This window comes from Halichoerus grypus, chromosome 1, assembly GCF_964656455.1.
Source record: "Halichoerus grypus chromosome 1, mHalGry1.hap1.1, whole genome shotgun sequence".
NCBI lineage: Eukaryota > Metazoa > Chordata > Mammalia > Carnivora > Phocidae > Halichoerus > Halichoerus grypus.
The window spans coordinates 196,959,040-196,983,821 of NC_135712.1; the positions used below are offsets into that span (position 1 = coordinate 196,959,040).

The following is a 24,782-nucleotide window of genomic DNA, read 5'->3' on the forward strand; positions in this document are numbered from 1 at the left end:
GACACCGGCCAGGGTGGACAGACGCTGAGCTGGAGGACTTCCCATAGGAAGGGGCCCCCCCTCCGAGCTGCCGTCCTAGGTCCCAGGGAAGCGCCTGGCCCGGTTAGGCGCTGTGGCTGTGCGATCCGAGCCGGCCCGCCGCGGTGGGGAGCTGAAGGGCTGGCCCGCCGCCTCCGGCGGGGACGCTTCGGGGGCCCCTGGCTGCCGGGGGCGCCTCCTGAGTAGGTAGGGGCGTGCCAGTCAGCGGACAGGCACTGGAGGGGCTTTCCTCTTTGGGTGCCCTCCTTTCAGGTGCTACCTGTGTCAGGCGGGACGTTGGAAAGGCCGGCTCTGTGCTCCGGGCAGAGAGATTTCTATGGGGCTAAAGGGCTTGGAGCCCAGCGGCAAGGGCTGGAGAGGGGCACTTGGGCTGCTCCCATTCAGTGAATTCAGTGGGTCAGTATCAGGTATTCATCTTTAATTCACATCACAGCAGTCAAGGGAGTGGGGAAAGGGGGAAGAATCAAGTGGCAGATATTTACATCTAAAATTCACATTACTTGTTGGATTTAGAACATGCTACCACAATATATACAGTAAAATACCTCTTGGGACACTAGTACAAATTTTTTTTCTTTTAACTTTGCCTTCTGGTACAGGTAAGATCATTTTTAAATCACTTTTTTAAACATAAATACACAAAAGAAATGATTAGAAGTCTTATTTTAAATAAGCACAGAATGCCAGAGGTTAAAAACACATTTATAGGGCTGAATACCAATTGGACATCACACTCTATACATTTTTTGCTCAAATTCCTGTACAAATACACAGCATTCAAATAAGTATTTACAAATAAGCTTGAAAGAATGAAAATCAGTATTTCACAATCTTTTCAGAGGATTCTCATTTCTGGCCTCCCACTTCCCCTCAGACTGGCGTTCTCCAACAAAAGGGATTTGGATTATGTCCTTTTCATCCAGTTAGGGAAAATGGAAAGGGAAAAAACAAACCTAGCTCACCTTGCGTAAAAAGGCAAGGCCAAACCAACCCACACTCCCCTCCCTACCATCCTGTGTCACCAGGTGGAGAAGGTCGATGTTCTTATGTGATGACTGCCTTGTCCAGGGATTGATATTCAGAAGTGCCCTAAAATCTAAAGATGCCCTCCTACCTAAGACTCACACCCAAAGCTAGCTCCCGACCCTCTAACACTTGTGAACACCAGATGTTCCTGGCCTGCCCTCTGAGGTTGGGGCTGCCATGACTGACCCACTCTGCCTGGAGCCATCCTTACAGTATCAGAAAGGACCCACACTGGTGAGAAGCACCCCCCAGATGCCCTGAGGGTAATGCGGCCCTCCATCTTTCCCAATAGGCTAGTTGCTGGCATTCCTGTTCAATAGGCTGGCGTTTGTGTACAAGAGAAGAACACCCTGACCAGCGTTGTCTGTTTGGAAAGAGGGACTGTAGGGAAGGGATGGGGGTCTAGGGCCCAGGGCCTGGCCACGGAGTCTGGCCAGCAGAAGAGAACAACGGGAGAACACACCTGCTCAACAAGGAGAAGGCCGCCTTGTGACCATCAAAGTTGTGAACTCAGGCAAATGAAAGAAAGATATTTTGTCTGTAGACTATTTTTTTTTTTAAGTAACTTAGAAGCACCCTGGTAAAATACTATTACCACCCCACCCTATCTCCCCAAATAATAAACCAAGAGGAAAATCAGTGCCCTGACCTGAAAGAGTTTCCTATAAAGACACCACTGCACTCTGCCCAACAGACTGGGGAGGCTGGAGAAACTGGCCTCCTGCCCGCCCCGAACCCTGAGTGGTGGTCCCCGTGGGCCTGGAGCAGGGGATTGGGGGGGTGGGGGGTGGGAGGCGGGAGCTGGGGGGTAAGGGGGGACGACGATGACTGCACTTGGCCACTTGGGAGAGGATTATTCAACCTGCATGGCTCTCTGCTTCCCAAAGGAGGAGGTCCCTCCTAACCTCTTTACCCAGGACCTTGCTGAACCTGACCACGAGTCCTCAGGGCTGGAAGCCTGGCTGGGCAGCCAGCCCCACTGCTCAGAGGTAGTGCTGAAAATCCCTGATTCAGGAGCTGGATGACAGGCATTCTGGCCACTTCTGAAAGCTCAGAGGATTTCCGGCCCCTGCCACACCCCAGCCTCACTCCTATGCCAGCTCTTCTCTCAACACTTGGCCTCCTGGGCCCCAGGGAGGAAGGTGGCTATGGCCTCTGGCTCCACACCCCCACTCAAACCCCAGAGGGCGGGAGATAACCTTTGCAGATCCATTCGCCAGGGGGGCTCCTGCAGGGCATGAGGTGTGTTGAGAGTGGAAGGGAGCAAATGGTCAGAAATAAAAGTGATGGAGGGTAGAGTGGGAGGCAGGGCTGACCCACAGAAGCCTGGCAGTGTGCCCTGGGCGTGCCGTTAGGCTAGGTCACATGCCTGAGCTGGCAGGTTGGCCCAAGCAGCCCCTCAGGTGCACACTCCTGGACGGAAGAGTGGGCGGGTGGGTAGGCTTTTGTGCAAAACGGCTTGTAGCTCCCTTGTCCACCTGTGACGTGTAGTCCACGTGGTCCTTGCAATCCCTGAATACAACCATGAGCTCTTCTGTCCATGCAGCAGCGGAAGAAGTCCCTAGTGCAATTTCCATTCTTCTGTGCCTCTCTGCCCTGGAGGGAGGGCCTGGGCTCCGACCCCTGGGCCCTGCAAAGCTGCAAAGTAATTCTGTCTGTGCAATATCTCCGTATAGCTCCACGTGGTCTGGAACTGCAGGAGGAAGAAAGCATCTACTGCACAAAGGAAAGAAAGGAAAACCCATAGAAATGGAAACGTAGAAAATGAACTAAAAAGAGAAGCCACAACCCTTCATGCTGCTGTGGCCTCTGTACATGGCAACACACGAGTTCACGGCAGTAGAACGTAGACTCGGGGTGGCTCTCTCCTGAGTGCCGGGCCTCTCCGGCTCCCTGGGGTGGGGGAGACTTGCTTTTCACACCTGGAGTGGCTGGGCAAGCTGCTCACCGCGGGCGGCGTCCCGGCCGCCTCCCTGCCCCTCACTGCTCCCCTCGGCCGTGCTCCCAGGCCAGGCGGGCCTGCTCTTCCTTGGCGCTCCCAGGAGGCAGCGAGGCCTTGCGGTGCAGGCCCCGAGGCCTGTCGGCGTCTTCACGTAGCAGCACGCCCTCCTCGTGCTCCAGGGCCGGCAGGCGGCTGTGGTAGGGCTTGGGCGGCAGCGCAGGCGGGTCCATGGGGTCCTGAGGGATGACGCACCCCGGGGCTGAGTGGCTTCGGCATGGCTGGGCCTTGATGGAGTCCAGGACGGCGGACTCGGAGAGGCTGTAGTGGACAGGGAGGTAGGGCGGCTCGAGATCTTCATCGGCGTTCCAGGCCTGGCTCGGCATGGAGTCCATGGTGTCGGTTCGGGGTGGGGCCTCCGAGGAGTGCCCAAAGTTACTCTCGCTCAGGGAGGACACGCCGCTGCTCGCGCTGCCCGACAGTGTGGAGTTGCTGCCGTCCAGACCCGACTGGGGGCTCGTGGGGGAGGCCGGGATAGGGTGGAGAGGAGACTGCAAAGCAAAGGGTGCGCACGTTAGAACCCCCGCTGCAGACCTGCTCAACAAGGAGAAGGCCGCCTTGTGACCTTCACACGGGCTCGCCGTGTGAAGACAGGGCCGGGCGCCCATCTGTCTCTTCGGAGGCCGCCTCCCAGCACCCCCCCACCCCCTAGCAAGCCAGTGAAGCCCCAGAATCAGCTGCATTTCTGTGGGCAAAAACATGGCCCTGCCCTGGCCGCTAGGCATTTGTACCCGTGGCTCTGGGGTGCTGGGTCAGCAGGCCAGTGGGGAGAGCAGAAAGAACCCCAGGGACCATGGGCCAGGTGAATGGACTCTGCTGCTAAAATCTGTGACTGAGTTCGTCTTTTCCAATGTGCAGAAAATGAGTGAGTTTTCACGAGGCTTTGCTGCCTCCTGCCTCTTGCTTTTGACTGGATTCTAGTTTAAAATGCTCTACCATCTACCATGGGAGTATCTCTTTACTTCTTGAATTGTAGCATGCTGATACCTCGTGGCATCAGCAGGGAGCCCCCAGCCCCTCACTGCCCCTTGCCCGTGCACTCTGGGTACCGTGTGTTGCTGTCCCCGGGACCCTCTGACCTCCCTGGCCCCATCGCATTGGTTGCAGGACGCATCAGTCATCTGCATCTCGAGTGTGGCCCTGGCCACCCCTAGCTTCCGCTGGGCTGGGTGCTCTGGGACAGAGGAGCAGGGAGGGTGACCCCAGAGCAGATGAGAAGCCTCCTCTCACGCCCCGGTGGGGCTGTTGCTTCAGTACATTACCTTGCGCAGAGTCCGGGCAGGCAGGGCCGGGGGGGTGTCACCCAGAGGGTGGTGGAAGGCGTCGAAGTGTAGGGAGTAATGACCTGCAAAGGGAACAGAACCAGAGCCTCAGTTGGGGCCCCTCCAGGGCTGTGTGTCAGCACATCCTGCTGGGCCAACTGCGCAGCCGCGGAAGAGTCTCCTGAGGACCCCTCAGCATTGAAGGCCACAGGAAAACCTCTTTTCACTGGAGTTTTCCAAAACAGGCTGCTGGAGTAAAAGACACCTGTGCCCCGCAAAAGGTCAAGAAGATGGAGTGTGTCAGAGCCCGCGGGACGACGGGCCGCCGCCAACTGGCCACTCTCCGGCAAGCTGGTGGGTCGCGGGCTTGGCACAGTCGGTTCCATTGTCTTCGGCCCCCCTGGCTGGGAAGGCCTGCCTGAGCGCACCTGCTGTACTTGGAAACCTCACTGACCCCAAAGCCCAGCAGGGTGCTTCCTGTGGTGGAATGTTTTTTCCTTGGCCGAGTCAGCCCAGACAACTGCCCATCTTCTTAGTTTGGAGGGTTGCTGCCCTTGCCCCCGGAGTCGAGTCTGAAACCAGGGACTATCTGGGGGACCCGCTGGAGGTCTTCTTACCGTGCAGCAGGCTTCGGGGAGGCACTGGGGGGGTGGCTAGGATGCGCCCCATGTGGGCAGACGGGGAGGGCTGGGCCTCTTGGGCTCCACTATCCAGGCTCCAGCTGCTGGGGGCTGTGGGAAGGGTGGGACCAGACGGCACGAAGGGAGGTTACTCCCGTCCTCAGGGAGAAGCCCATCCTACCGCCTCCGGCTTCTCCAGGTGTGTGCTTCGTGCCCAGCCCGTGTGGGAGGGGCATGCCAGCCCCCAAAGCTCTGGCCAAGTGAGACACTGTGGCCCACGGGGGCAGGACGGGAGCTGCTTAAGGGGATGGCAGCAGAGGGAACGGATGTCTGAAGAGTACTTAGGGGGAGGCAGGCTGAGAGGATAGCAAGGAGCGAACGCCTGCCTCTGGGACTTGCCAGGAAGAGGACAGAGAACAGAAGAAGTGAGCAGAGCAGAGCGGAACGGGCTGAGACAGAATGCAGACAGAGGGCAGGCCACAGAGCTCCTCCCCAGAACCGAGTCGGGGCTCTCCCACTGCCCTGGCACAGTGGGAAAAGCAGGGAGCATGGTGGGTGGAAGGCAGAGACTGCCTCCTCTTAGAGCTAGTGAATGGCCAGGGGGCAGGCAGGGGCTGGCTCCCAAAGGGCCTGTGGTAGCAAGCAAGCTGAGCCCCTCCCATGGCCTCTCTGCCCACTGACTGGGTTTGGGAAGCACAAGGGGTTTTCAGGCAAGGACTGGTGTTCACTGTGCCTGCTGGAGGAAAGAATATACAGCCCAAGAGTTGTGGCTCAGGTCTGGCTGGACCAGTGGCTTCCCAAGAAGAGGGAGGACTGTGGAACCATGGGTGCTTTGAGGCCTGCAGAGAGGCCCTGTTCCTGGCACCCACATGCCATGGATGCAGGGTAGAGTGGGCCTTGGACACAGGGAAACAAAGAGTGTCCGCCTATGCTAAGGAAGGAGTTCAGTGCCAGAATACTTGCTCCCCACCCGCCCCGGCCCCCAGCCCCAGCCATGGCTGGGGTAAGTGACTTGGCAGGAAGGTGACGAGACGAAGAATGGCTGGACCTTGGGCTCTGAGAGTGCCACTCTGCAGGAGCAGAGCGGTAGAGGACATGTAAATCCCGTTGGTCGCCTCGTTCTGGAGACCAGATACCACCACCAGGAAATGTGCCTCTTGTCTGGCGGAACGGGGAAGCACACTCTCCCTGTTGGGCTGTCAGCGGCCGGGCAGTAGCTCCCAGCCCGCGCCCTAGCCGCTGGCTTTGTTCTCAGGCAGCTATAACCAAACTGTGCCCCAGGAGCCTGGGCTGTGGGCCCTCCTTGCTCCAGGTACTGAGCTTTAGGGAAAGCTAGGCCCTGATGGGACCTAAGAGGCTCTGGAAGGGAAGGAGCTGGAATCTAGCCTTCAAGAAGGATGTGGTCAGGAGGGGCCGGGCCCACATGATCCAGCGAAAGTGGCGATGTCCTTCCTCTTCCTCCCCCCTGGTCTGGAACTGGAGTGGGCCTGCAGCAGGACACAAGGCAGAACTCCACTATCTGAACAGCCTCAGTTCTCAGGACTGCTCAGTCCCATGGGATGGTTGATGGCTGGTGGCAGGAGGGAGGACGTGGCAGTGACCGGGTGGGCAGGCCCTCAGCTGTGGCCTAAAGGGAGGAAAGAACTCTGCATCTGACAAGCACCACCAGCTGGGTTCCACCAGAAGGCCTCCTCAGGGAGCCCGAGGCACCCGAAGAAAGGACAGGCCCATTCTCACACAGGTTCTCCTCAAGATGGGGCATGAGCTTCTGGCTCCTCAGCACTGGAAAAAGCCACCGAGTCTCAGAAATTAAGAAGCTTGGAGGTGGGTCTGGGCAGCTTCCCCAAAGGGGTGCTGACAGCCCAAGCTCTTACATGCACATCTAGGCCCTGGAAGAATGGTGGGGCCGCAGAAGTTCACCCACAAGAGCCCAAAGGAACCTGCGGGTGGGGAGGCTCTGGGGGAAGAAAGCCGGCAAGACTGCAGGGCTTTACAAAGGGCGCCTGCCTGAGCCCCTCCATGTTCACCCTGCAGCCCGATGTCCGTGAGCTACGAGGCCCGTGGACCTTTGCTGCATGGCACAAGGGCACTGGGGCTAGTGGAAAAGCTAAGACGGAGTAACTTAGTCTCGGAGAAGGGGGCGACCCCTGCTGTGGCCTGGCCATCTCTGTCTCTGTCTCTGTTAACAGGGGTCCAGCGCTGGCCCGAGGTCCCCGCTGCACAGCCAACAGCCCTGAAAGCAGGCTTGTCTGGGCTGGGAGTCATTGGCAAAGAGAGATGACCACAAGTGAGAGGTGGAGGCTTCATGGGACTCAGGATCCTGATGACAAGAGAATGGTGACAGGTATGTACAGCTCCTGTCCTGGTAGATCCAGGTAGAGACTCAGGGAGTGATTGCTCTGGCCTGTGTGCTCCCACTAGGCAAATGTCTCATTTGCTGCCCTCGAAGCCTTGGCATTGTGGCGTGGGCATGCATGCGGTGGGCTCAGCCTCTTTCCTGCCCACACCTGGGGCTGGGCGTGTCCAGCTTCTTGCTGCAGCCTGGTCTGAGGCCCGATGCTCTTGTGTCCGGCCGGTGTAATGTCCCGGTCTGGCAACCAGCACCCATTTGAGCTCTGAGTCCATCTGTGCTCTTGGCTAGTTGTCAGATGGCTCCACATCTCAGGTGAAGAAAAGGCACCATGGATTTTGGCCACCGAGGCACTCTGTAACAGGTGCAGGGGCCAGGGAGGCTGCATGTTTCGGGGATGCGCCGCCTTGAGGCCAGCAAGGCATCTTCAGCCGGAATCTCCATGGGCTCTGTGGTTGAGCACCTGGTGCTGATGCCTACCAGCCACTGAGGCTGTGGACCCCATGTCTGGTCTCCCTAAAGAAGACACAGAGGCCTGTCCTCTGTGGTGAGCAAGGGAGGAACAATGACAGTGGGGACAGCAGACAGCAGTTGGTGAGGAAGTGCAATGACAACATGATGACAGTTTTGGAGGGACAGGTTCTGATGGGACAGCAGGTTGTATTCCCAGGGACTCTGTGTGCCCTGAACTCCAACAGAGGGAGGAGAGGGAGGGGACACTACAGGGAGAGGGGCTGGTATGGGGCCAGGTTCTGGGTGGCAGGTGGGTTAGCACAGTCCTCAGACAGGTATTGCTCTGTGTTAAAGTGAACTCAGACCTCCAACTGTGGGGCTTTGGGCCGGGGCCCTATGGGCCTGAGTCTGCTTCCTCCATCAGCTTTCTGTGGCAGAGCACGGGTAAAAGTCCACTATCCAAACAGCCTCTGTTCTAACTGCCCAGTCTCATGCCTGGGCTGATGGGCTTGCAACATAGAAGATGGACTCACAGCAGCCGCCGGCCAGAGTGGCTGCAGGAGGACTGGACTCAGAGGACCCGGGGCTCCCTTGGAGAGGACTGTCTCTGGGAAATTCACTTTGCCACGGCCTGTCCTTCCCATTCTTCTAGGGGCTTGTTTGGCCATAGGCCTATTCTGGGCAACAAGGAGAGGTACCTGAGGGCTCAAGTTGAGAGTAACCGAAGGGGCCACAGGGCCTGCTGAATTCTGGGGCTAGTTGGGAGGAGCCCAAGGGAGTGACTGCCCACAGTCTGAACACAGCAGCCTGAGTTTCCATAAAGGTGGGCTCAGGGCAGGTGGCAGCTGGGGCCTCTCTGACGGTGGGCCCTGGGGAGGGAGATCTACAAACTAACAGGATCCAAACTTAGCATCAAGCCAGACGTCGGTTTAACAGTGAGCACAGGAGCTGGTCAGGACTTTGGACAGACAGACAGGCCTGGGTGTTGAAGCATGGCACAGCCTCGGCCAGCTGGTGCTCGGGGACAAGAGTCGGACGCTCAGGATGGGGACAGACATGGGGGGAGGCCACCTGGGAAGGGGAACAATACCTTTTTCAGCCACAGACAGATTGGGATCACTGCAGGGTTTGCAGGATCCGACCACTTGCTGGAACAGGGCCCGCTGGAAATTTGGCAGCTGAGGGAAGGAGAAAAATATCAAAGAGGGTGAAAACAACCAGTTATACCTCAGGGGGCAGTGCTGTGGGCCTAGGAGCCAGGACATTTTAAGAGAAGACAGGGAAATCAAAGCAGTGGCACCGCTCACGCTTGAGACGTGTTGAGAAGCTCAGGCTGGCCACAGGAAGACTGTCCTTGCTATCTGGCTCCAAGTGCTGCCATGTCCACATGGGAGGCAGCTCCCTACCATGCCTGGCTGGGCTCCAAGCTGTCTCGGGCATGGCCAAGAGAAAGGACACAGGCACTTGAGAGTATTTAACTGCATCCCTCTGTCCTGCCACGGAGACCCACCGGCAGGAAGGATTGAGGGACCCCTTCACCCCTCAGGACTGGCAGGCCGGGTCTCCTGGAGGCCCCCACACAGGCCCAAATCAACACTGAGGGTAAGGGCAGCCCTCAAGCCCAGAAAGTCTCGGACAGGACCCACTGTTGTGATGGGCGGCTGCCAAGCAGGCCTGCTCCCTCCACCTGGCGTGGCTGACCAGGCACCCGGAGGTACCGCTGAGAAACTCCTGGCACTCTGGACTAGGTAACAGTTGCTTGGAGATGACTCTCATGGACTCTGAATAGAAGGGCAGGCAGACCGGGCAGGGGAAGGAGGTAATCCCCACAGCTTCTGGTTCAAGGCCCCCAGGTAGGGTGTCTGGAGAGCTGTGCAGCAAACGGTGTGGAGCAGCCCCAGCAGCCAGCGAGGGGCTCCGGGTAGATGGATGGACGGATGAAAGAGGCAGAGTTTGCCCAAGTGAGGATGCCCTTCACACACACAGGGAGGAAGGCCATCCTCCAGACCCGTGTCCACCACTGCCTTCTCGGGACAGGAAAGAACCAGGTTCCTCTGCTAGACTTTTTCAGGATGAGGAGTCCAGGAGGCGGGCAAGAAGGACGGATAGCTACACAAGCAACGGTGGCTCCAACCTGCCACCCATCTCCCCACAGCTGCACTCCGTCGGGCTCGCCGGTCCTCAGAGCCACCGTGGTCCCTGTCCAGGGGCCCAGCAGCCTTCTGAGGGTCGCATGGCAGAATGCAGGGGGCAGGGAGGACAGTACAGAAAGCCTAGCAGACGCAATGAGAGAAGGCCGGGCCTTCTTTTGCAGAGGGCACTCAGAGGGCACTCAGGGTCTGGGTCTACTACCTGTCCGTTCTCCAGGATGGCTGCTGGGTACATGGCACTGCTTGGGCGGTCCCGGTGCGCAGGCAGCAGCAACATCATTTCCCGGGCGTGGCGGTACTTATCTGGCAGAGAGGGAGAGCCTGTAACCAAGTGAGAACAATCACGCACAGATGACGAGCCACAGATGGAGGGCCCAGCGGGCACGCATCCTGGGGACCAGGGAAGCGGGGTCGGTGTCCCCTAGCAGCTGGGGAGAGGATGAGCTCAGCAAGCACAGGAGGAATGAAGCAGAGCCTGCTGGTGAGACGGGGGGCGGGGGCTGCACCTGACATCCCGGCCGAGGCAGGCAAACTGCAGACGGGGGCAATGCAGGCCCACTGATAGAGCCCCCCTCACCATGCTCAGAGGCAGGTCATGAGGAGAACTGAGGACTGGAGCCAGGCCCCAAAGGGCCCCCTGCACCCGGCACTCTCAGGGAGATGGGCGTGGCCTGGATGTGGGCTCTCTCAGGGGGCCCAGGCATGGGCACAGGCCAGCTTGCAATGGAGCCATCACACAGAGACAGAGACACTCAGGTAACACAGTGGCACAGCTCTTACTGACGCACTGTGTCCCCATACACTTACCGTCCCCGGACACCACTGACCCTGTTCTCAGCCAGCTCCCTAGCACCTTTGCCCAGAGGCTTCTCCTTCCCAGATTCCAGGCCCCCAGAGCCTGGCCTCTGCCTTCCTGCCCAACCTACTGCAGCCCCAGAGCCAGACTGGCAGGGGTTCCGGGGCCCTGCACACAGGGGCTCTCCAGGGAGTCTCACTCTGAGACTTGCCCTTCAGTGAACTTGGGGGTCATGGAGCTAGTCTGGGAGCTATGGGCCTTGAACCCAGGCTCTTGAGTTGGCTCGGTTCATGCTCTTCTCCTGTGAGGCTTTTGTAGTGATCTCTGGCCCGAGGAGCTGTTACAGAGGCCAGACAGTGCCAGAGGCGGTGTGGCCCAGTCCCCATCCATACAGCCCATAGCTGTAGGCCCAGGCACCTGTCACCCACGGTCCTTGAGGGGACCTTCTACAGAAAGAGAGAATAACTTGCTGGCTTTCCTTGGAAACGGATAATCTGGAAGGCCCTCCACATGTGCACTGCTCATCGCACCAGACGCCAGCATGCCCATGAGAAACTAGCCTCCTGGAAGTCTCCGGCTGCCTCAAGTGGTGGAAAGCCTTCTGTGGCGTGCTCTTAGTGACGCTGGAGAGCCCCTGGGCTCCATCTGAGAGGTGAACCTGCGGCTCCGGAGGCTCTGTTCCTGAAGCCCAGAGTCCCTGGGGCCTTCCTTAGAGTGTGTGGTGCACGGCCCGTCAGGCACAACTGAAAAGGTCTCTGCATCAGCCTGCCCCCGGAGTCCTTGAGATATCCCTCTTGTGCTCACTTTAGACCCAGAAGATGAGGCTTAAATACTTTGCAAAAGTCGATATAATAAAAATCAGTAGTGGCTATTTGGAGACAAATGGAAAAGAGCTCCTAATCCCACCGATGTTTATAGTTCCTTGCTGGGAGGGAACCTGGCAGCCACAGCTCTGAACAGAGCTCCCCTCCACTAGTGTGCACAGAACGAGACATGCACCTTTACGCCGATGCCGTGATAGCCGACTCCACACCAGGCATGTGGCTGGCCACGGTCCCCGCCCTCGCGGAGCTCACAGACTGGCTCACCAGGCCACCCTCAGATCCGCACACTCAAGGTCCTGATACGGGTCGGGGGGCTAGGATGGAGGGACAGCAGCCTGCAGGCCCCAGGTGCTCTGCTGAGGATCTGAATCCACGGGATGGAGGCCCTCTGGTGCTATAACAAAGGGGTGCTCGGTGCTACTGTGGAGATTTTCAACTCTGCTATCCACTGCTCTCCCACTGCCCTCAGCCCTCGGCAGCCAATCTCATGGGAGCAGGGAGTGACAGCTAATTTTCGTGAAAATATTTAACCACCACAAGGGCTTCTGTGTCACGGGACTTCTGCACTACTTGAGTTGTAGCCTGGGTAAATCCAAGGGAGACTAAGTCCCAGAACGACAAAGTTATTCAAGGAGGATCAATCAGAATGCCCGTTCTCTAGCCCCAATCAGTCTTTTCACCACTAGGGGGAGCTGCCTACCTACAAGAATTTAGAAAGAGTTTACAAGCGTTTAGAAAGGCCTTGCAAGGCCTTTCTTCTGGAAGGTTTCCAAATCAACAGGGACCACAGCAGAGTGTGTCAACGGGCTTGGCAAGGAAGGCCACTGGTGTCATGACTACTCCTAGGTGTCGGGGAAGTGCCTCCAATGCAAAGGACCCTCCAGAACACCTTCTCCATGAAAGCCTTCCCTTCACCCATAACACCAGAAACAGAGTGGACTGCTCCCTTCCTTCTGTGCCCCCAGGGCATCGCCTACTGCATCTCCCACATTTATCTCAACATATCAGTCTTCCTCTGCAATGCTGGGTCCAGGTCTTCTCTCCATCTTCTCTCACAGGGCCTACTGCTGGTAGGCTCCAAACAGGGCCCACGGTTTTCTCCAGAGAGGCTTACGCATAGCTTGCATGGAGGGCGTAGGCTGCAAGTGAATCCCTAATCTTTCTTCATTGCCTCTGCCCTCATCACCATTTCCCGCTTTGGGCCCAGTTCCATTTAGCCCTTTTGTTTACTTTGGCACTTAATGTCTACTCCAGAAAGGGAAGGGGCTTCTGTCAGCCTTTCTCTCTACGATATCCTGGAGTTTGGCTCCTGTGATGGCAACCTTCAATGCCTTCCCTCCAAAAACACACATGCCACTCCTCACATCATGAGGTGGAGTCTCATTCCCCACCCTGGTATCTAGGTTGGCCTTAGGGACTTGACCAGACAACGGAATGTGGCAAAAGGGACATTCTGGGATTTCCAAGGCTGGGTAATAAGAAGCCCAAGCCACGGGGAAAGGCCCTATGTAGGGACTCAGGTCAATAGCCCCAGCTGAACTCCCAGGTGACAGTTACTACCAGCTGTGTGAGTGAGCCAGCCTAGTTGAACCTTTAGATGACTCCAGTCCCAGGTGACATCTGACTGCAGGCTCATGAGAGACTGCAAGCCTGGCAGCAATACCCAGCGACTGGCCGGTGAGCTCAGACCACTCCCTTCTGTCGCCATCCCACACAGCCATCCTGGGAAGCACTAGATCCTAGTTCCTACAGCCGATTATCATTCCACCACAAACTCTTCTGTCTAAAAGGACAGAGAACCAGATTTCACTGTGAGAACTAGGATCAGACTGTGAAAAAGATGCTGGCTCTCAGAGAACAATATTTTAGCCAACTGGTAAAAAATCAGGCAATAACTGGCAAAGTACATAGCTTTTCACAGAGCCATCTCTCCTGATTAAGCCTTTCTCAACTGAACAAGTTCTTTTTGGTTGTTGTTACTTTTTAGAATAACATTTTTCCAGGGTTAAGTTTAACCTTCAAATTGAATTTTCACACTGTGCAGTCATGCTCGATTCCTTAAGACAAGACTCACTGTTGCCTTAACTTTGATTTTTATTCTTGCAAATATTTCAATGGAAAAGAACTGAGCTTTCTCATGGACTGTGTGTCCTCTTACTGAGGTGGAGATGTGACATCCATTCACCTCTGTGGCATCCACTGCTCAGAGCAGGGTCTGAAGCCAGCCAGAGAGAGCTGGAGCTAGGAACCCTTGAGTCCTTAGTGCTGAAAGGGGAGCATTCTCTAAATCACAGGGCCACTTTCAAAGACAGAGCCACAAACGAGAGGAGGACTAGTGGGGCTCATGAGGCCCTTTCCTCGCCCTTCTGCAAGCAGCGCCCTGCCCTCCTTACCTCGGGCACTGGAAGGGGCAGAGGTAATCATCTGGGATGGTGCTGAGTGAGTGGAACTCAGGCTGGAGGAAGAAGGGCTTGCCTGGGACGAGGACAGAACAGAGACGTTGGTGACTGAGCCCTGGTACCTGGGGTTGGGATACACGAGCTGCAAAGGGAGAAAAATCAGCAGGATAGAGGTCTGAATGGCCAGGATTGTAGGACTGGCCCAGAGTTGGCTTTTTCATGCCATGAGGTGCCCAGACCCGGTGTCTGATGTGGTACCCTGGGTCCTGATGGAGGCCAGGCTGGTGGCTGGCACTAAGGGTTACCCACACCACCCATGGAGCAGGGTTGTTGGGTCGACTCTAGTGATGTTGCCCATAGAGGATGCAGGACTTAGCCATCAGGAATGCCAGGAAGGAGGGCACTTGGAGGAGGATCTCTCCAATGGGATCTTGAAGAACAACCAGGCCTGAAGCTAGATTTCCTTCTTGGGAAATAAAGCCTGGGAACTGTGACATGGGATGGTGTGGAGGGAAGGCAGTTTTACTGGCTCTGGGTGTTCTGAATTCAGAAACTAGAGAACTAGGCAGGGATGCCAGCCCTCAGAACAGATCAGCCAGCAGAGAGGCGAGTCCTCCAGGTACGGTGCCCTGGCCCATTCTCCTTGGACAGCTTTGGTACCTGCATATGGTGGTATAGGTCCTCGGGAGCCTCGCCCATGGAGCTGTCCCCCATCATCACCACATTTCCTGCTTCACTAGATGCGTGTGAGGAGAGAGAGGATGATGAATGGCGGCCTGTGCCCATCAAGTTCATGGGGCTGTGAACAAGAGTGGGAAATAGGGAGGAGTCAGGCCGGGAGCTGAGAAACTTCGCTAGGTGGTGGAGGACAGTGTCAAGGGGTATGTGAAGCCTCAGCCAACACTGGCTTGGAGGGTTTCATAGCTAATTCTTATACCCATCTGAGTCCTGGAGCATTTGTGAACCCCCACCTGCTGCTCAGGGTTCCCCTGGTCTGCGAGGGCCAAGGGTAGACTGGCGAAGTCTCTACCTGTAGTTAAATGGTTTATGGCCACTCAGTCTCATGACATCAGCTGTTTCTCAGTTAGGACAACTGAAAATCATATGCTGAATCAGGTCGAAGACTCCAGGGTCCCCTTGCTATGCGGTGCTAGTCTGAGCCAGCAACCACCCCCTGCTGGGATCTGCTCCTAGGTCAGGGGTGTCTCCTGGTATGGGCAAGCTACCAAAATAGCTGGCTGGTAACCATCTGTTGGCTTCCTTCTACATCCTTCCAATACTCTCCTCTATCAATAGTAGACAGCCCCTCATTCATTCATTCCTTCTCCTTTATGGAGGCCTGGTCTGTGCTGACTTATTGCTTACGTTGGAAAACAAACCCAAGGGAGAGGCTCCTCTCCTTGCCTCCTCCTCTGACCTGGCCTTCCTGCCCTGGAGGCTTGGAGTAACTTCCATTGAGCCCAGACAGATCAGGACTCCTGAGTTCAGAGGAGCCACGCCTTGATGTGCTTCCACCTCACCATGTGGTTCTCTCTCTTAAAACCGACTGGGGATCCTCATTCCCCTTGGGATTGGGTCCAAAGGCCTGAAGGAAGGCGGCCCATTCCGAGCTGGAACTGGCCCCCTTCCATGCCCCAGAACCCTGTACTCCAGCCACAAGGCTCTGCTGGTGGGGTTGACTGGGGCGGCTTGTCTACCTCCTGGGGCGCCTGCACATGGCAGTCCCTTTGCCCAGATCCTGTTCCATCACCCACCTAACCCCAGCTCGTTTCTGCCTCACAGACTTCTACTTATCCTTCAAGACTTACCCCAAATGCCCCCTCCTCTGTGTTCTCACGGTACCATGCACACTCCTCTGTCAGCCCGGATAACTGGCTCTGAGCGTGGGTCCTGTGGCAGGAGCTGTGTGTTTGCTGTGTGCATGGGTGAGAGGGCATGTGAGCGAGTCCACACACCTACTACTTCAGACTTCCTGGCTCTGATCTTTGACATCCAGACTTACCTCTGTGGAGGGGACCCTCCCCAGCCCTAAGGCCGTACCTGTGCCGGTGGGTCATCTTGATGCTCTCAGGGCTCATGGGACTATGGGACGCTAGGACATTTCCCCGCGGGGTGCTGGTGCCTGAACATGCAGGACTTAGCTTGTCCAAACCCGGAAACTCCTGTTGAGAAATGAATGCCCCTTCATCAGAGTAAAGAATGACTAAGTAATTAAGGGGTGAGAGGGAAGAGCAGGCTGGTGGTAAAAATGTCAGAGAGAAAGAATCCGATACTGTTGGCTGAGCCTGAACTGCTGACATTTTGGGCAATGGCCCCTTCATGACTAAACACCCTTCTAACCGCACTGGAGTCTAGACCAGAGACCCAGAGGCCCGGGGTTGACCCCACTAAGAGGACACATCTGGAAGAGGCTGACGTTGCTCTGAGTTCACAGGAGTGTGTTACCAGGCATTCTCAGTACAGAATCAGTGGAATAAGAGCCGGAGAGGAAGAGCTGATCATCAGCTGTCAGTCAGTGGGCACCTCTTACATAAGCTGGGTTTCCTGGATTGCTAAATGGCCCAGCTCTTAGTGACCTGGCTTAAGCTGCCTGTGACACAGTCTGTGGGGGAGATAGGACCCAAAATCCTGATGTTAGTTGCTGAAAAACAGTATAGTTCTATTTTAGCATGATTACATTCTTATTAAGTAGATAGATATCTTTGCACAAATTTTTGAACCCAAACCCTCCTGGGTGACAGCACATTGGTTTGTGTCCCTGTCTGTGACTCTGGAGAAACAAAGCATAAGGTTTCTTCAATCCCTCACCATCTGTGGGCCCTAAGTCCTACTGGGGATGCTTCTGAGCTTGGCCTGAAGAAGCAGCAGGTTTTCCACCCCCTTCTTCCAAAACATGCTGAAATGAAAAAGAAGGGTGAACTGGAGAGGACACCTCTTCATTGCCCTAGAGACTTAGATGTATGCGGGTGAGTATTTTCTGCTTTTTGCTGCAGTGGCCCAACAGCCTTGGAAGGCAGAGGACATCCCTTGCCCCAGTGGCCAGACTCTAGCCTGCTTAGGTTGCCTGCAGTGATGGGGAAGTTTGCACACAGCAGAGACGAGCCAAGAGTGAGAGGTAATGGAGTACCCACCAGACTTTCCCTTTCTCTGCATGTTTCACCCTGAAATACCATGGGAGAATCATTACAGAAAGGGGAAATTTCAGGCTCTGTGGGCTTTCCTCTGGAAAATGTGCCCACTTGTCAAACTACGGACAAGCTTCTTTTTCTCTTTTTACATTTCATGCTATCTACACCCGTGCAGGAATGGCTGAGACCTGCACTGGGAGCCTGAGATGACCAGAAGCTCCCACATCAAGAACAAGGCAAGTCAACCCCAACAGGTCAGGGTCACTGAATCTGAGTGGTCCAGCCTCTCTCAGGCCAGTGATCATCCCTGAAGAGGAACCTCTTGTCCTTGATGGCCTTGCCCCACATGTTCGAACAGCCCTGCTTCCCTTGCCACAGGTAACTGGGTTCACGCCCCTTGAGATCTGGCAGCCAACCTGTTTAGCAGGTACGTTTCTCTAGAAAACACTTGGAATCAGCCTCATGGTTGAAAATGGGGTGAGAGTACATAAACAGGGGGCTCAAGACCACTGAACCCTAGTCCTGGAATACAGGCTCTCCTTTTGCTTGTGTGCATCAGTCCTTGGGCCAAACCCTGCGGTGGAGGCCAAAGAGCCAGGTCAGAGTCAGGGAGAACTTCTGGAGCTTGGGGCAGGCTCAGAACCCGGCTGACCCCTCTAAGAGCAGCAAGTACAGAAATACTGCTCACCCTAGGCTTTGTCAGATGGGAGTCTGAGTCACCAGATGTGTTGGAGGAAGAGGGAGGGAAGGATGGAAAGGAGATAGAGGGGAAGGTAAAGAGAAGGAAGAGGGATGGGGGAGAAGACGGCGGGAGGATGGCGAGAGAAAGAAGAGAAAGAGGGAGATGGGGAGAGAGGGCTGACTCAGGTTATGCCTTACCTCTGTAGGTTCTCGGGATGGAGAACATCTCCAAAGAGATGTCTACATGTGGGCCATATACTTTAGCTCTTTTCCTCCTCATATGAAAACCTCTCTTCACCAGCGCAGTACCTTGAGAAATGTTCTTTGCCCTTGAATCTGACTCCTCCTCAGGGAGGGGAGTGAATGAGGGGATCCTGGGCATCCTTCCTCCAATAGAGCACTCACCTCTGCCTGCTGCCCCCCTGTGGTGGGAGCAGCTTCTCCTTCGCGCTCCCCGCCCCTCCCCCCTTCCTTTGGCTTGCTGCACTCTGCAGGAAATGCCCGCCGGTTCTACTGCAGCAGGGGCCCGGCAGGGGTCGGCTTACATGGTAGAGGCTGGCCCGCATCATCTGGAACTGATCAATCAGCTTCTTATGCAGAGGCCGCATCTCTGGGTGCACAAACTTCTCATGAACTGCCAGCCCGACTCCAAGGACATGGACCTATTAGGGTGACAGACAGGGCCACTCTGCAAGCCAGGCAGTAGCCCTTGAGAACTGTAGTCGTCCTGCGGTGCATAGCTTTTCCCTCCTGGTCACTGGCCTCTAAGCCCTGCAGACGTACCTGCTCCTGCATGAGCTCCTTGAGCTGGGTGATTTTCTCTGCGTCTCCCGGGTGCTTGGTGATATAATCTTTATCAAAGAAGGCCTGTGAAAGGAAACGCTACGTCAGGAAGACTCCTCCCAGGACGACTGCTTAGAGGGGGCCCAGGAAGCCTGAGTCTCAGGTGCCACTTGAAAGGCAGGTTCTGCCTCCTCACAGGTACACACACCATCTCTAGCCTGGCCTGCTCGAACCTCCTGCAATCACAGGTGTGGTTTTTGTGCCGAAGAAGGACTGAAGGTAGCCAAATAATCTAATCCTGGATGCTGGTCCCAGTCCCTCAGGGAGCCTGGATGGCCTGGGTAGGGCAGGCAGGGCTGGTGGCCAGGGTGTGGGGCCAGTCTCTTAGCCACCCACAACTTGCTTCTCATGAAGGGCTGGGCTCCAGGGCTTCTCCTGGAGGCCACTTACCACCTTCCATAATCAGATGGATTACCCATCTGTCAGAGTTCAGAGAACAAAAAAGAAGAGAAGGTCCCATGGGAGAGCCATGCCGCAGAAACGGGGAGTGGGAGGGAGCTTAAAGCCTCCCCCCAGGACCACACCTAGTCAGTGGAGGCACAGCTAGGAGAGGGCGAGTTGGGAAGGCTGCCCTAGGAGGATGGAGTCTCAAGAAGAAGAGCCTGAGAAGTGCCTTCCCAGCAAGGCTGCCTGTTGTGGGTCTGGCCCAGGGTCCTGCTCACCTCTTGGTAGCGTGCAATGCCCCCGTTGACAGCTGCATCGATGACGCCGTTCAGGCACATGCTGAGCAGGCTGATGTTGCCGTGCACCTGTTTGTGTTGATACTGGCTGATCAGGGCCCGTAGCTCCTGGTTCTTATTCTCAACCACTTGGATGGCATTCTCCAGAGGGCTCACCTCCACCTGAGGGCACACAGCACACGGTGTCGTCCCAGGCACAATGACAACCCCTCCCTCAGCACGGTCCCGAGAGTGGGGATCCAAGACCAGTGATGCTGATTCCCACCCTTGTTCCTGTGGACTTAAGACTCCCTGACCTCTTTTGAATTTTCTCTTCTGATCTGTAGGCACTCAGAAGCACAGTAAATAGTGAAGAGCACCCGTTCTGAAGTCAGAGAGCCCTGGCTTCCCGAACCTCAGGGAATAGCTTCCACATTTGTAAACTGGGAGATTAAAAGTATCTGCTGCCCAGGGGTGTTGTGAGGGTTAGAAGAGAGAAGGTGTACAAAGCCCCCGCACAGGATTGGCCTGTGGCAGCCTAGGCTAGGCAGGTGGCTGACGCTCGCTTTCTGTCTTCAGTCCTTAGCGAAAGGTCCCCAAAGCCAGGGCTGAAGATCAGCCCCATCCGAAACGTGTCTTACCAGTTCCCTCCTCTCCACTTCGAACCACCGAGAGATGCCAGGCAAGCTGTGGGTGAGGGTCAATGTGGTGCGCTCGATCCACAGGCTCTGGAAGGAGGTACAGGCCAGTGAGCAATTTTTGCCACACCTGCCTGCCTGAAGGATGAGACAGTGACAAGATCCTGAGAAAGTGGGGCTTGCCCCTGGCCTTATTACAAGTACCGCTCCGGCTTTCCTAGAGTTGTTCACCTTGAATTCATTCTCCTTGTCCTTGGGGCCTTTGTGAAAAGGCCTGTCGTACCGGAACTTCCTCACATTGTTGACACGGTAGAAGCTCTTGACGCGATCCGGGACCCTATCCATCTGCAGGACATCCACATAATCTGGGATGGGCGTCACCGCATAGATCTGCAAGTCTGGGCAGGAAGTGAAGGGAAAACCCAGACTTGCCAGAGAGATGGATCTGAGTACTGACTCCCATCATCCGCTAAAGGAGAAATGAGCACCCCAGCCCCTATTCCCGAATGGCAGCACCAGCTGCATCTTGAGGGCCAGACGAGACCCAAGCACAGTTAGACCAAATTTCCCTCTCTGCACCCTCTCCCTGCTCTAGCACAGCATCTCCTGAGCACTCAGCCAAGGTGAGATGCCAACAGCCAAGAAAGACGGGAGAGAGGTCAGGAGAATGCAGGTGCCCACCCTGCAAGAGCAAGAAAGTTGTTAAGAGCCGGGGCCTGCCCACTGTAGGTAAACTGTATTTCCTGCAGAACAATCTTTTAATAAAAATACTTTTGGGGGTCTTTGTGGAGAGATAACATGGGAGTCCACCTGCCCTCCCCTCTCTGGAACACGCCTCTACAGTCATGGTGACTGTCATGAGGTCTCCAAGGAAGCTGCGTGAGGGGGATGAGGGGCAGGCCAGTGTTTGCAACCGGACTCCCAAGTGCCACTAAAACCACAGGCTCTCCCCATCCTTCCCCACCCCCAGGGCTGTACCTCAGTCTTCCTGACAAATAGGAGCAGAGCAGGGCACAGAGTGGTGGTTATCCCTGGGGCAAGAGTCCTGGTGGAACCCCAAATCAGCCTGTTGAGTGACTGCTCCCGGATGCCTAGGCAGGTCCTTCACAGGGCAAGGTGGGGACTAAGGTAATGGTAGCAGCCAGCCTAGGGATAAAGGTCCCCCCCTAAAGCCCTGCTTCAGGCACTCCACGGCTAAGGGCATGCCATGGCTGCCTCTGCTAAGTGTGGGTTCAGTGATGAGGACACACTCTGTTCAGGACTTATGGGTAACCTAGCCCATAAGGCCAACAACACAGCAGGGGGCAGCTGACTGGGTGGACCTCACCTCCTAGGACCCCAACCCACCTTCCCCCACCAAGCAACAAAAGATACACTGGGCGTCACACTGCAGGATGGCATCGTCGGGGTGGTTGGGATGCTGCATGGCAACGGCCTGTGGGAACTCGCTGAGCATCCTCTGCTGGAAGGCCTCCAGCCTCTCGTAGTCATGGCCCCGGCACACGTATTCTTTGTTCTGCCACAAACAAGAGAGCCTGCTCTCTGCCTTGCCTCAAGCCCCCATCTCCACAGGGGTGTCAGTAGCTACGCATGTCATAAGCATGTCCTAGGGGCCCCTGTGACAGTCATGGGGCACACAGCACTCAGTCCCTGCCCTAGGGGAAGTCATGATCCAGAAGGGAGAGGGACAGGAAAAGGGAGGCTTGCACTGTGATGTAGCAGCCTGGAGGCAGGACACAGGCTGTGGGGAGCTTGGAGGAGGGAGGGCACCTTACCCAGGAAGGGGTGCGAGGTGCACGGTGGGATTTTAGAAGAAGCCATGCCTGAAGAGAGTCCTGAAAGGCCCACGTGGGTCAGCAACGAGGGAGGAGCGGCGAAGGGCACTCTGTGTGGGTACGGTCACAACCAGGGCAACAACAGCCTGGACAGGAAAAGGGGCAGTGGGAGGAAGGTATGTGTGGAGAGCTAGGGGGAGGGGGAGGAAGATGCCTGCAGGGGTGTGCCAAGGAGTGATGGCTGGGGGTGCCACCACAGAAGTCCCAACAAGGGGGTGACCGGGTGCGTGCTTTTGAAGGACACTTTTATTAGCTGGGAGAAACAGTGTACATATTGCTCAGTGTCCAGTAGGTATTCAGTAATTATTTACCGTGCTGGCAGTACACTCCTTTGCAGTTGCATCAGCAGAACAAACTGACATCATCCTAACTACACATTTCTTAAAACCTTGTGTTACATCATATTTGGTTTGAGTTAGGTCTCAGGTTTTCTGTTAGCGGGCTGAGGTCGGCACCCTCAACCCTGCTGCTCACCGACCTCACAGCTGGTCCTGAGGGAATGGAACACATGTCCAGACCTCTGGTGACATGTGTCTGCCTGCCCAGCTGCCTTACTAGAGCCACTTTGACAAAGTGGCATCAGGCACTGGCCGCCCCCCCCGCCACCCGCTCCCGGCATGTCTTCAGAGGAAGAGAGACAGGTCCACAGGGCCAGCCGCACACTCACCGGTACACGGATGATCACAGGCCAGGCTTCGGAGGACCTTAGATTATTTTGGAATAGAATTTCTGCCCCCTTTCCACTTCCCCTTTTACTATGGGAGAACTCAGCTAAGGCTGGGCCCCATGTCTGGATGCATCGGAATGAAAAACAATACCAGAAGGGGAGTCAAGTTCGGGAGGAGCAGGATGGCCTCTCCAGTGGAACAGACCAATAGTCAAAGGACAAGAGACATTTCTAAGTCCCTTGCTTGATAAGCAGAACTGACAAAGATAATTGTAAAGAATTGGTCTTTTCATATCAACTCGCGAATGTACAGTCCTCACCAGTATCTGTTCATGGGTCAAATGAAGAGAAACAGAAATTCCCCCAAGAAGGGAGGGCTGGATGTTTTCCTATCTCCGTGCAGATGAGTAGATAATCATATTTGTGAAGCGAGGGAGGCAGATGGTCCAGAGAAACCAAGCTGACAGAGCTAAAGTAATAGATGGCCTATGTGTTCAAGGAAGGTGAGGAAATAGCCTAGCTTTCTGGGGGAGACCCAGCAGGAAGAAGGCACATAGCGTTGACCTTGAGGCTGGTTGTCGGTTTCCAGTTTGCTTGTGTGAAAGCCCCAGCATCCTTACGTGAGACAGATCTGGCTGCCACTGCTTTGTACTTGGTCCTTGCCATCTACCAAGCAAACAGCTACCTCCACTGGGACTTACTCCATTTGCCAAACATGAGCTGAGCAGCTGAGGGAAGGGAAGGCAGCCTGTGGCTCTGCGAGGCAGTATGCATGAAACACAGCTCCTAGGGACTGCTCCTTGTGTGGAGATGGGGATGGACTGATGGGTGACACTTCTAACACCGACTGTTATTCCTCCTCCATTACTGGCACCTTTGAAACCCCATTTGAACATTCAGACTGTCGCTTGCAAGCATTGTTTAGATGGGCCACATGCAGGTTCTATGGCAGGTCCTACTTGTCAGAAAGCACTGAGTGCCCTAAGACACTGAGATGCCCTGTGACATGAGCATGTGTGGTGGAAGCCAGGGCAAACCATGACGGAGACCTCATGTCTGGCAGGGACAGAAATGAAGATACCAGGGCCTGATTTTGTAATATCCAAAGTAATGATGTTTTAGAGTACAATCTGGTTTCTGATATACAAATTGTGGGGCTAAACAAGGAAAAAAAAATGACAATAAAGCATAATTTGCAGACAAAATGAGAAAGAAATAAGTTATAAGGCCAGAATCATTAGTTTGTCTAAGGACTTCCTAGAGATACTTTTGGTTTCTGATTCTTGTGTGATTCCTTCTTTCCCTTCTGCTGACCTCTACTTCCATTGCTTTTGCATGATCTATGCTGGTGGGGGCAACAAAGAGGCCACTTCTGAAAGGCCTGAGTTAGATGGTCCCTAGGGAGTGAACAAGTTCCCTGCTCCTGGGGAGACCTTCTCCCCATTTACATTCTGCTGCTAGAAATGGGCTACTGTGGAATGGAATTGGAGCCTTCCTGGGGGTCACAATTAGGCAGAGTGAGCTTCCTATCCCTGCCAGGATTACTAGTTCCTACAGAAGTCAATTTTCTTTTTAGCCTAGAATGTTTACTGCCTAGGAAATGTGCAAGTTGACTTGCTTTACATCTGAAATGTGGTTAGCCTGGACTCTGTTGCTAGCAGACTGTTTTTGTTTTTTCTTTTTTTTAAGGAGCCATTAAGGCCAACTGACCTGTGATGTGATATCAAGCTCATCATTGCTCACTGGCTAAAGCAATCTTTCTGATAAAACAGGATCCCAAACATATTAAAGAGATTCTATGAACGTTCCCAGCTGCTCGTTAAGACTTATAGACACGGAACTTTAGTGACATATTGGGATTGGGGACAGTCAGAGCTAGTCTTAGGTCTCAACTGCAGCCCCAAGGCCCTTTCATCAGCACAGATTCATTTAGGTCAGCTGAGCACAGTGAATCCCTCTGGGCTACAGCTTACAAGCCCAGGCTCACTTCTCCTGGAGCCTCTGGCTTTTGCAGAATAAAGAGAATCACAACTGCTCAACTGGTGTCTGTACATCTATGCTCAGTCTTTCCTTCATTCTGTTGGTATCCCAGCTCAGCCTTCTAGGGAGTGATGGGGAGAAATGGCTGTCACCATCCTGGGCCAGAGAACTGGCTGCCTAGAAAAGGCTTTCCACAGCCAGATCCCATTTGGCAGCTCCCACAAATTTCTCTCTAATCAACAGTTTCTCCACCCTGGTTGCATAGCCTACAGTGCAGCCAGGGGGAAGAGCCATCATCTTAAATGATGAACCCCAAGAGGTCAGCCTACTGTTGAGGTCAGGGCTGTACTGGTGTCCTATCTGCCTGAGAATAATCACAATGGAGGATTCCAGGCACTGGAACTTAAAGTTAGAAGGTTTCTAGACATACCTG

The 24,782-nt window shown here is 55.2% G+C and overlaps 1 protein-coding gene across 5 annotated transcripts in view; it reads right to left on the minus strand.

Moving 5' to 3' along the window:
- Positions 1–442: 442 nt before the first annotated feature.
- DOCK3 (dedicator of cytokinesis 3) overlaps positions 443–24,782 on the minus strand; it is a 589,066-nt gene continuing 564,726 nt past the window's right edge. For 2 of the 5 annotated variants that reach the window (XM_078077688.1, XM_078077685.1), the window contains exons 41-53: positions 21,242–21,383; positions 20,099–20,265; positions 19,871–19,957; positions 19,233–19,412; positions 18,511–18,594; positions 18,273–18,389; positions 15,959–16,080; positions 14,579–14,717; positions 13,913–14,060; positions 10,102–10,220; positions 8,840–8,927; positions 4,327–4,409; positions 443–3,555 (exon numbers count right to left, since the gene is read on the minus strand). In XM_078077688.1, coding sequence (XP_077933814.1) covers positions 3,046–3,555; positions 4,327–4,409; positions 8,840–8,927; positions 10,102–10,220; positions 13,913–14,060; positions 14,579–14,717; positions 15,959–16,080; positions 18,273–18,389; positions 18,511–18,594; positions 19,233–19,412; positions 19,871–19,957; positions 20,099–20,265; positions 21,242–21,383 — 1,986 coding nt within the window. In that variant the 3' untranslated portion in view covers positions 443–3,045. The remainder of the gene's footprint in view (positions 3,556–4,326; positions 4,410–8,839; positions 8,928–10,101; positions 10,221–13,912; positions 14,061–14,578; positions 14,718–15,958; positions 16,081–18,272; positions 18,390–18,510; positions 18,595–19,232; positions 19,413–19,870; positions 19,958–20,098; positions 20,266–21,241; positions 21,384–24,782) is intronic. The other 3 variants (XM_078077697.1, XM_078077693.1, XM_078077687.1) reach the window with 3 other exon arrangements.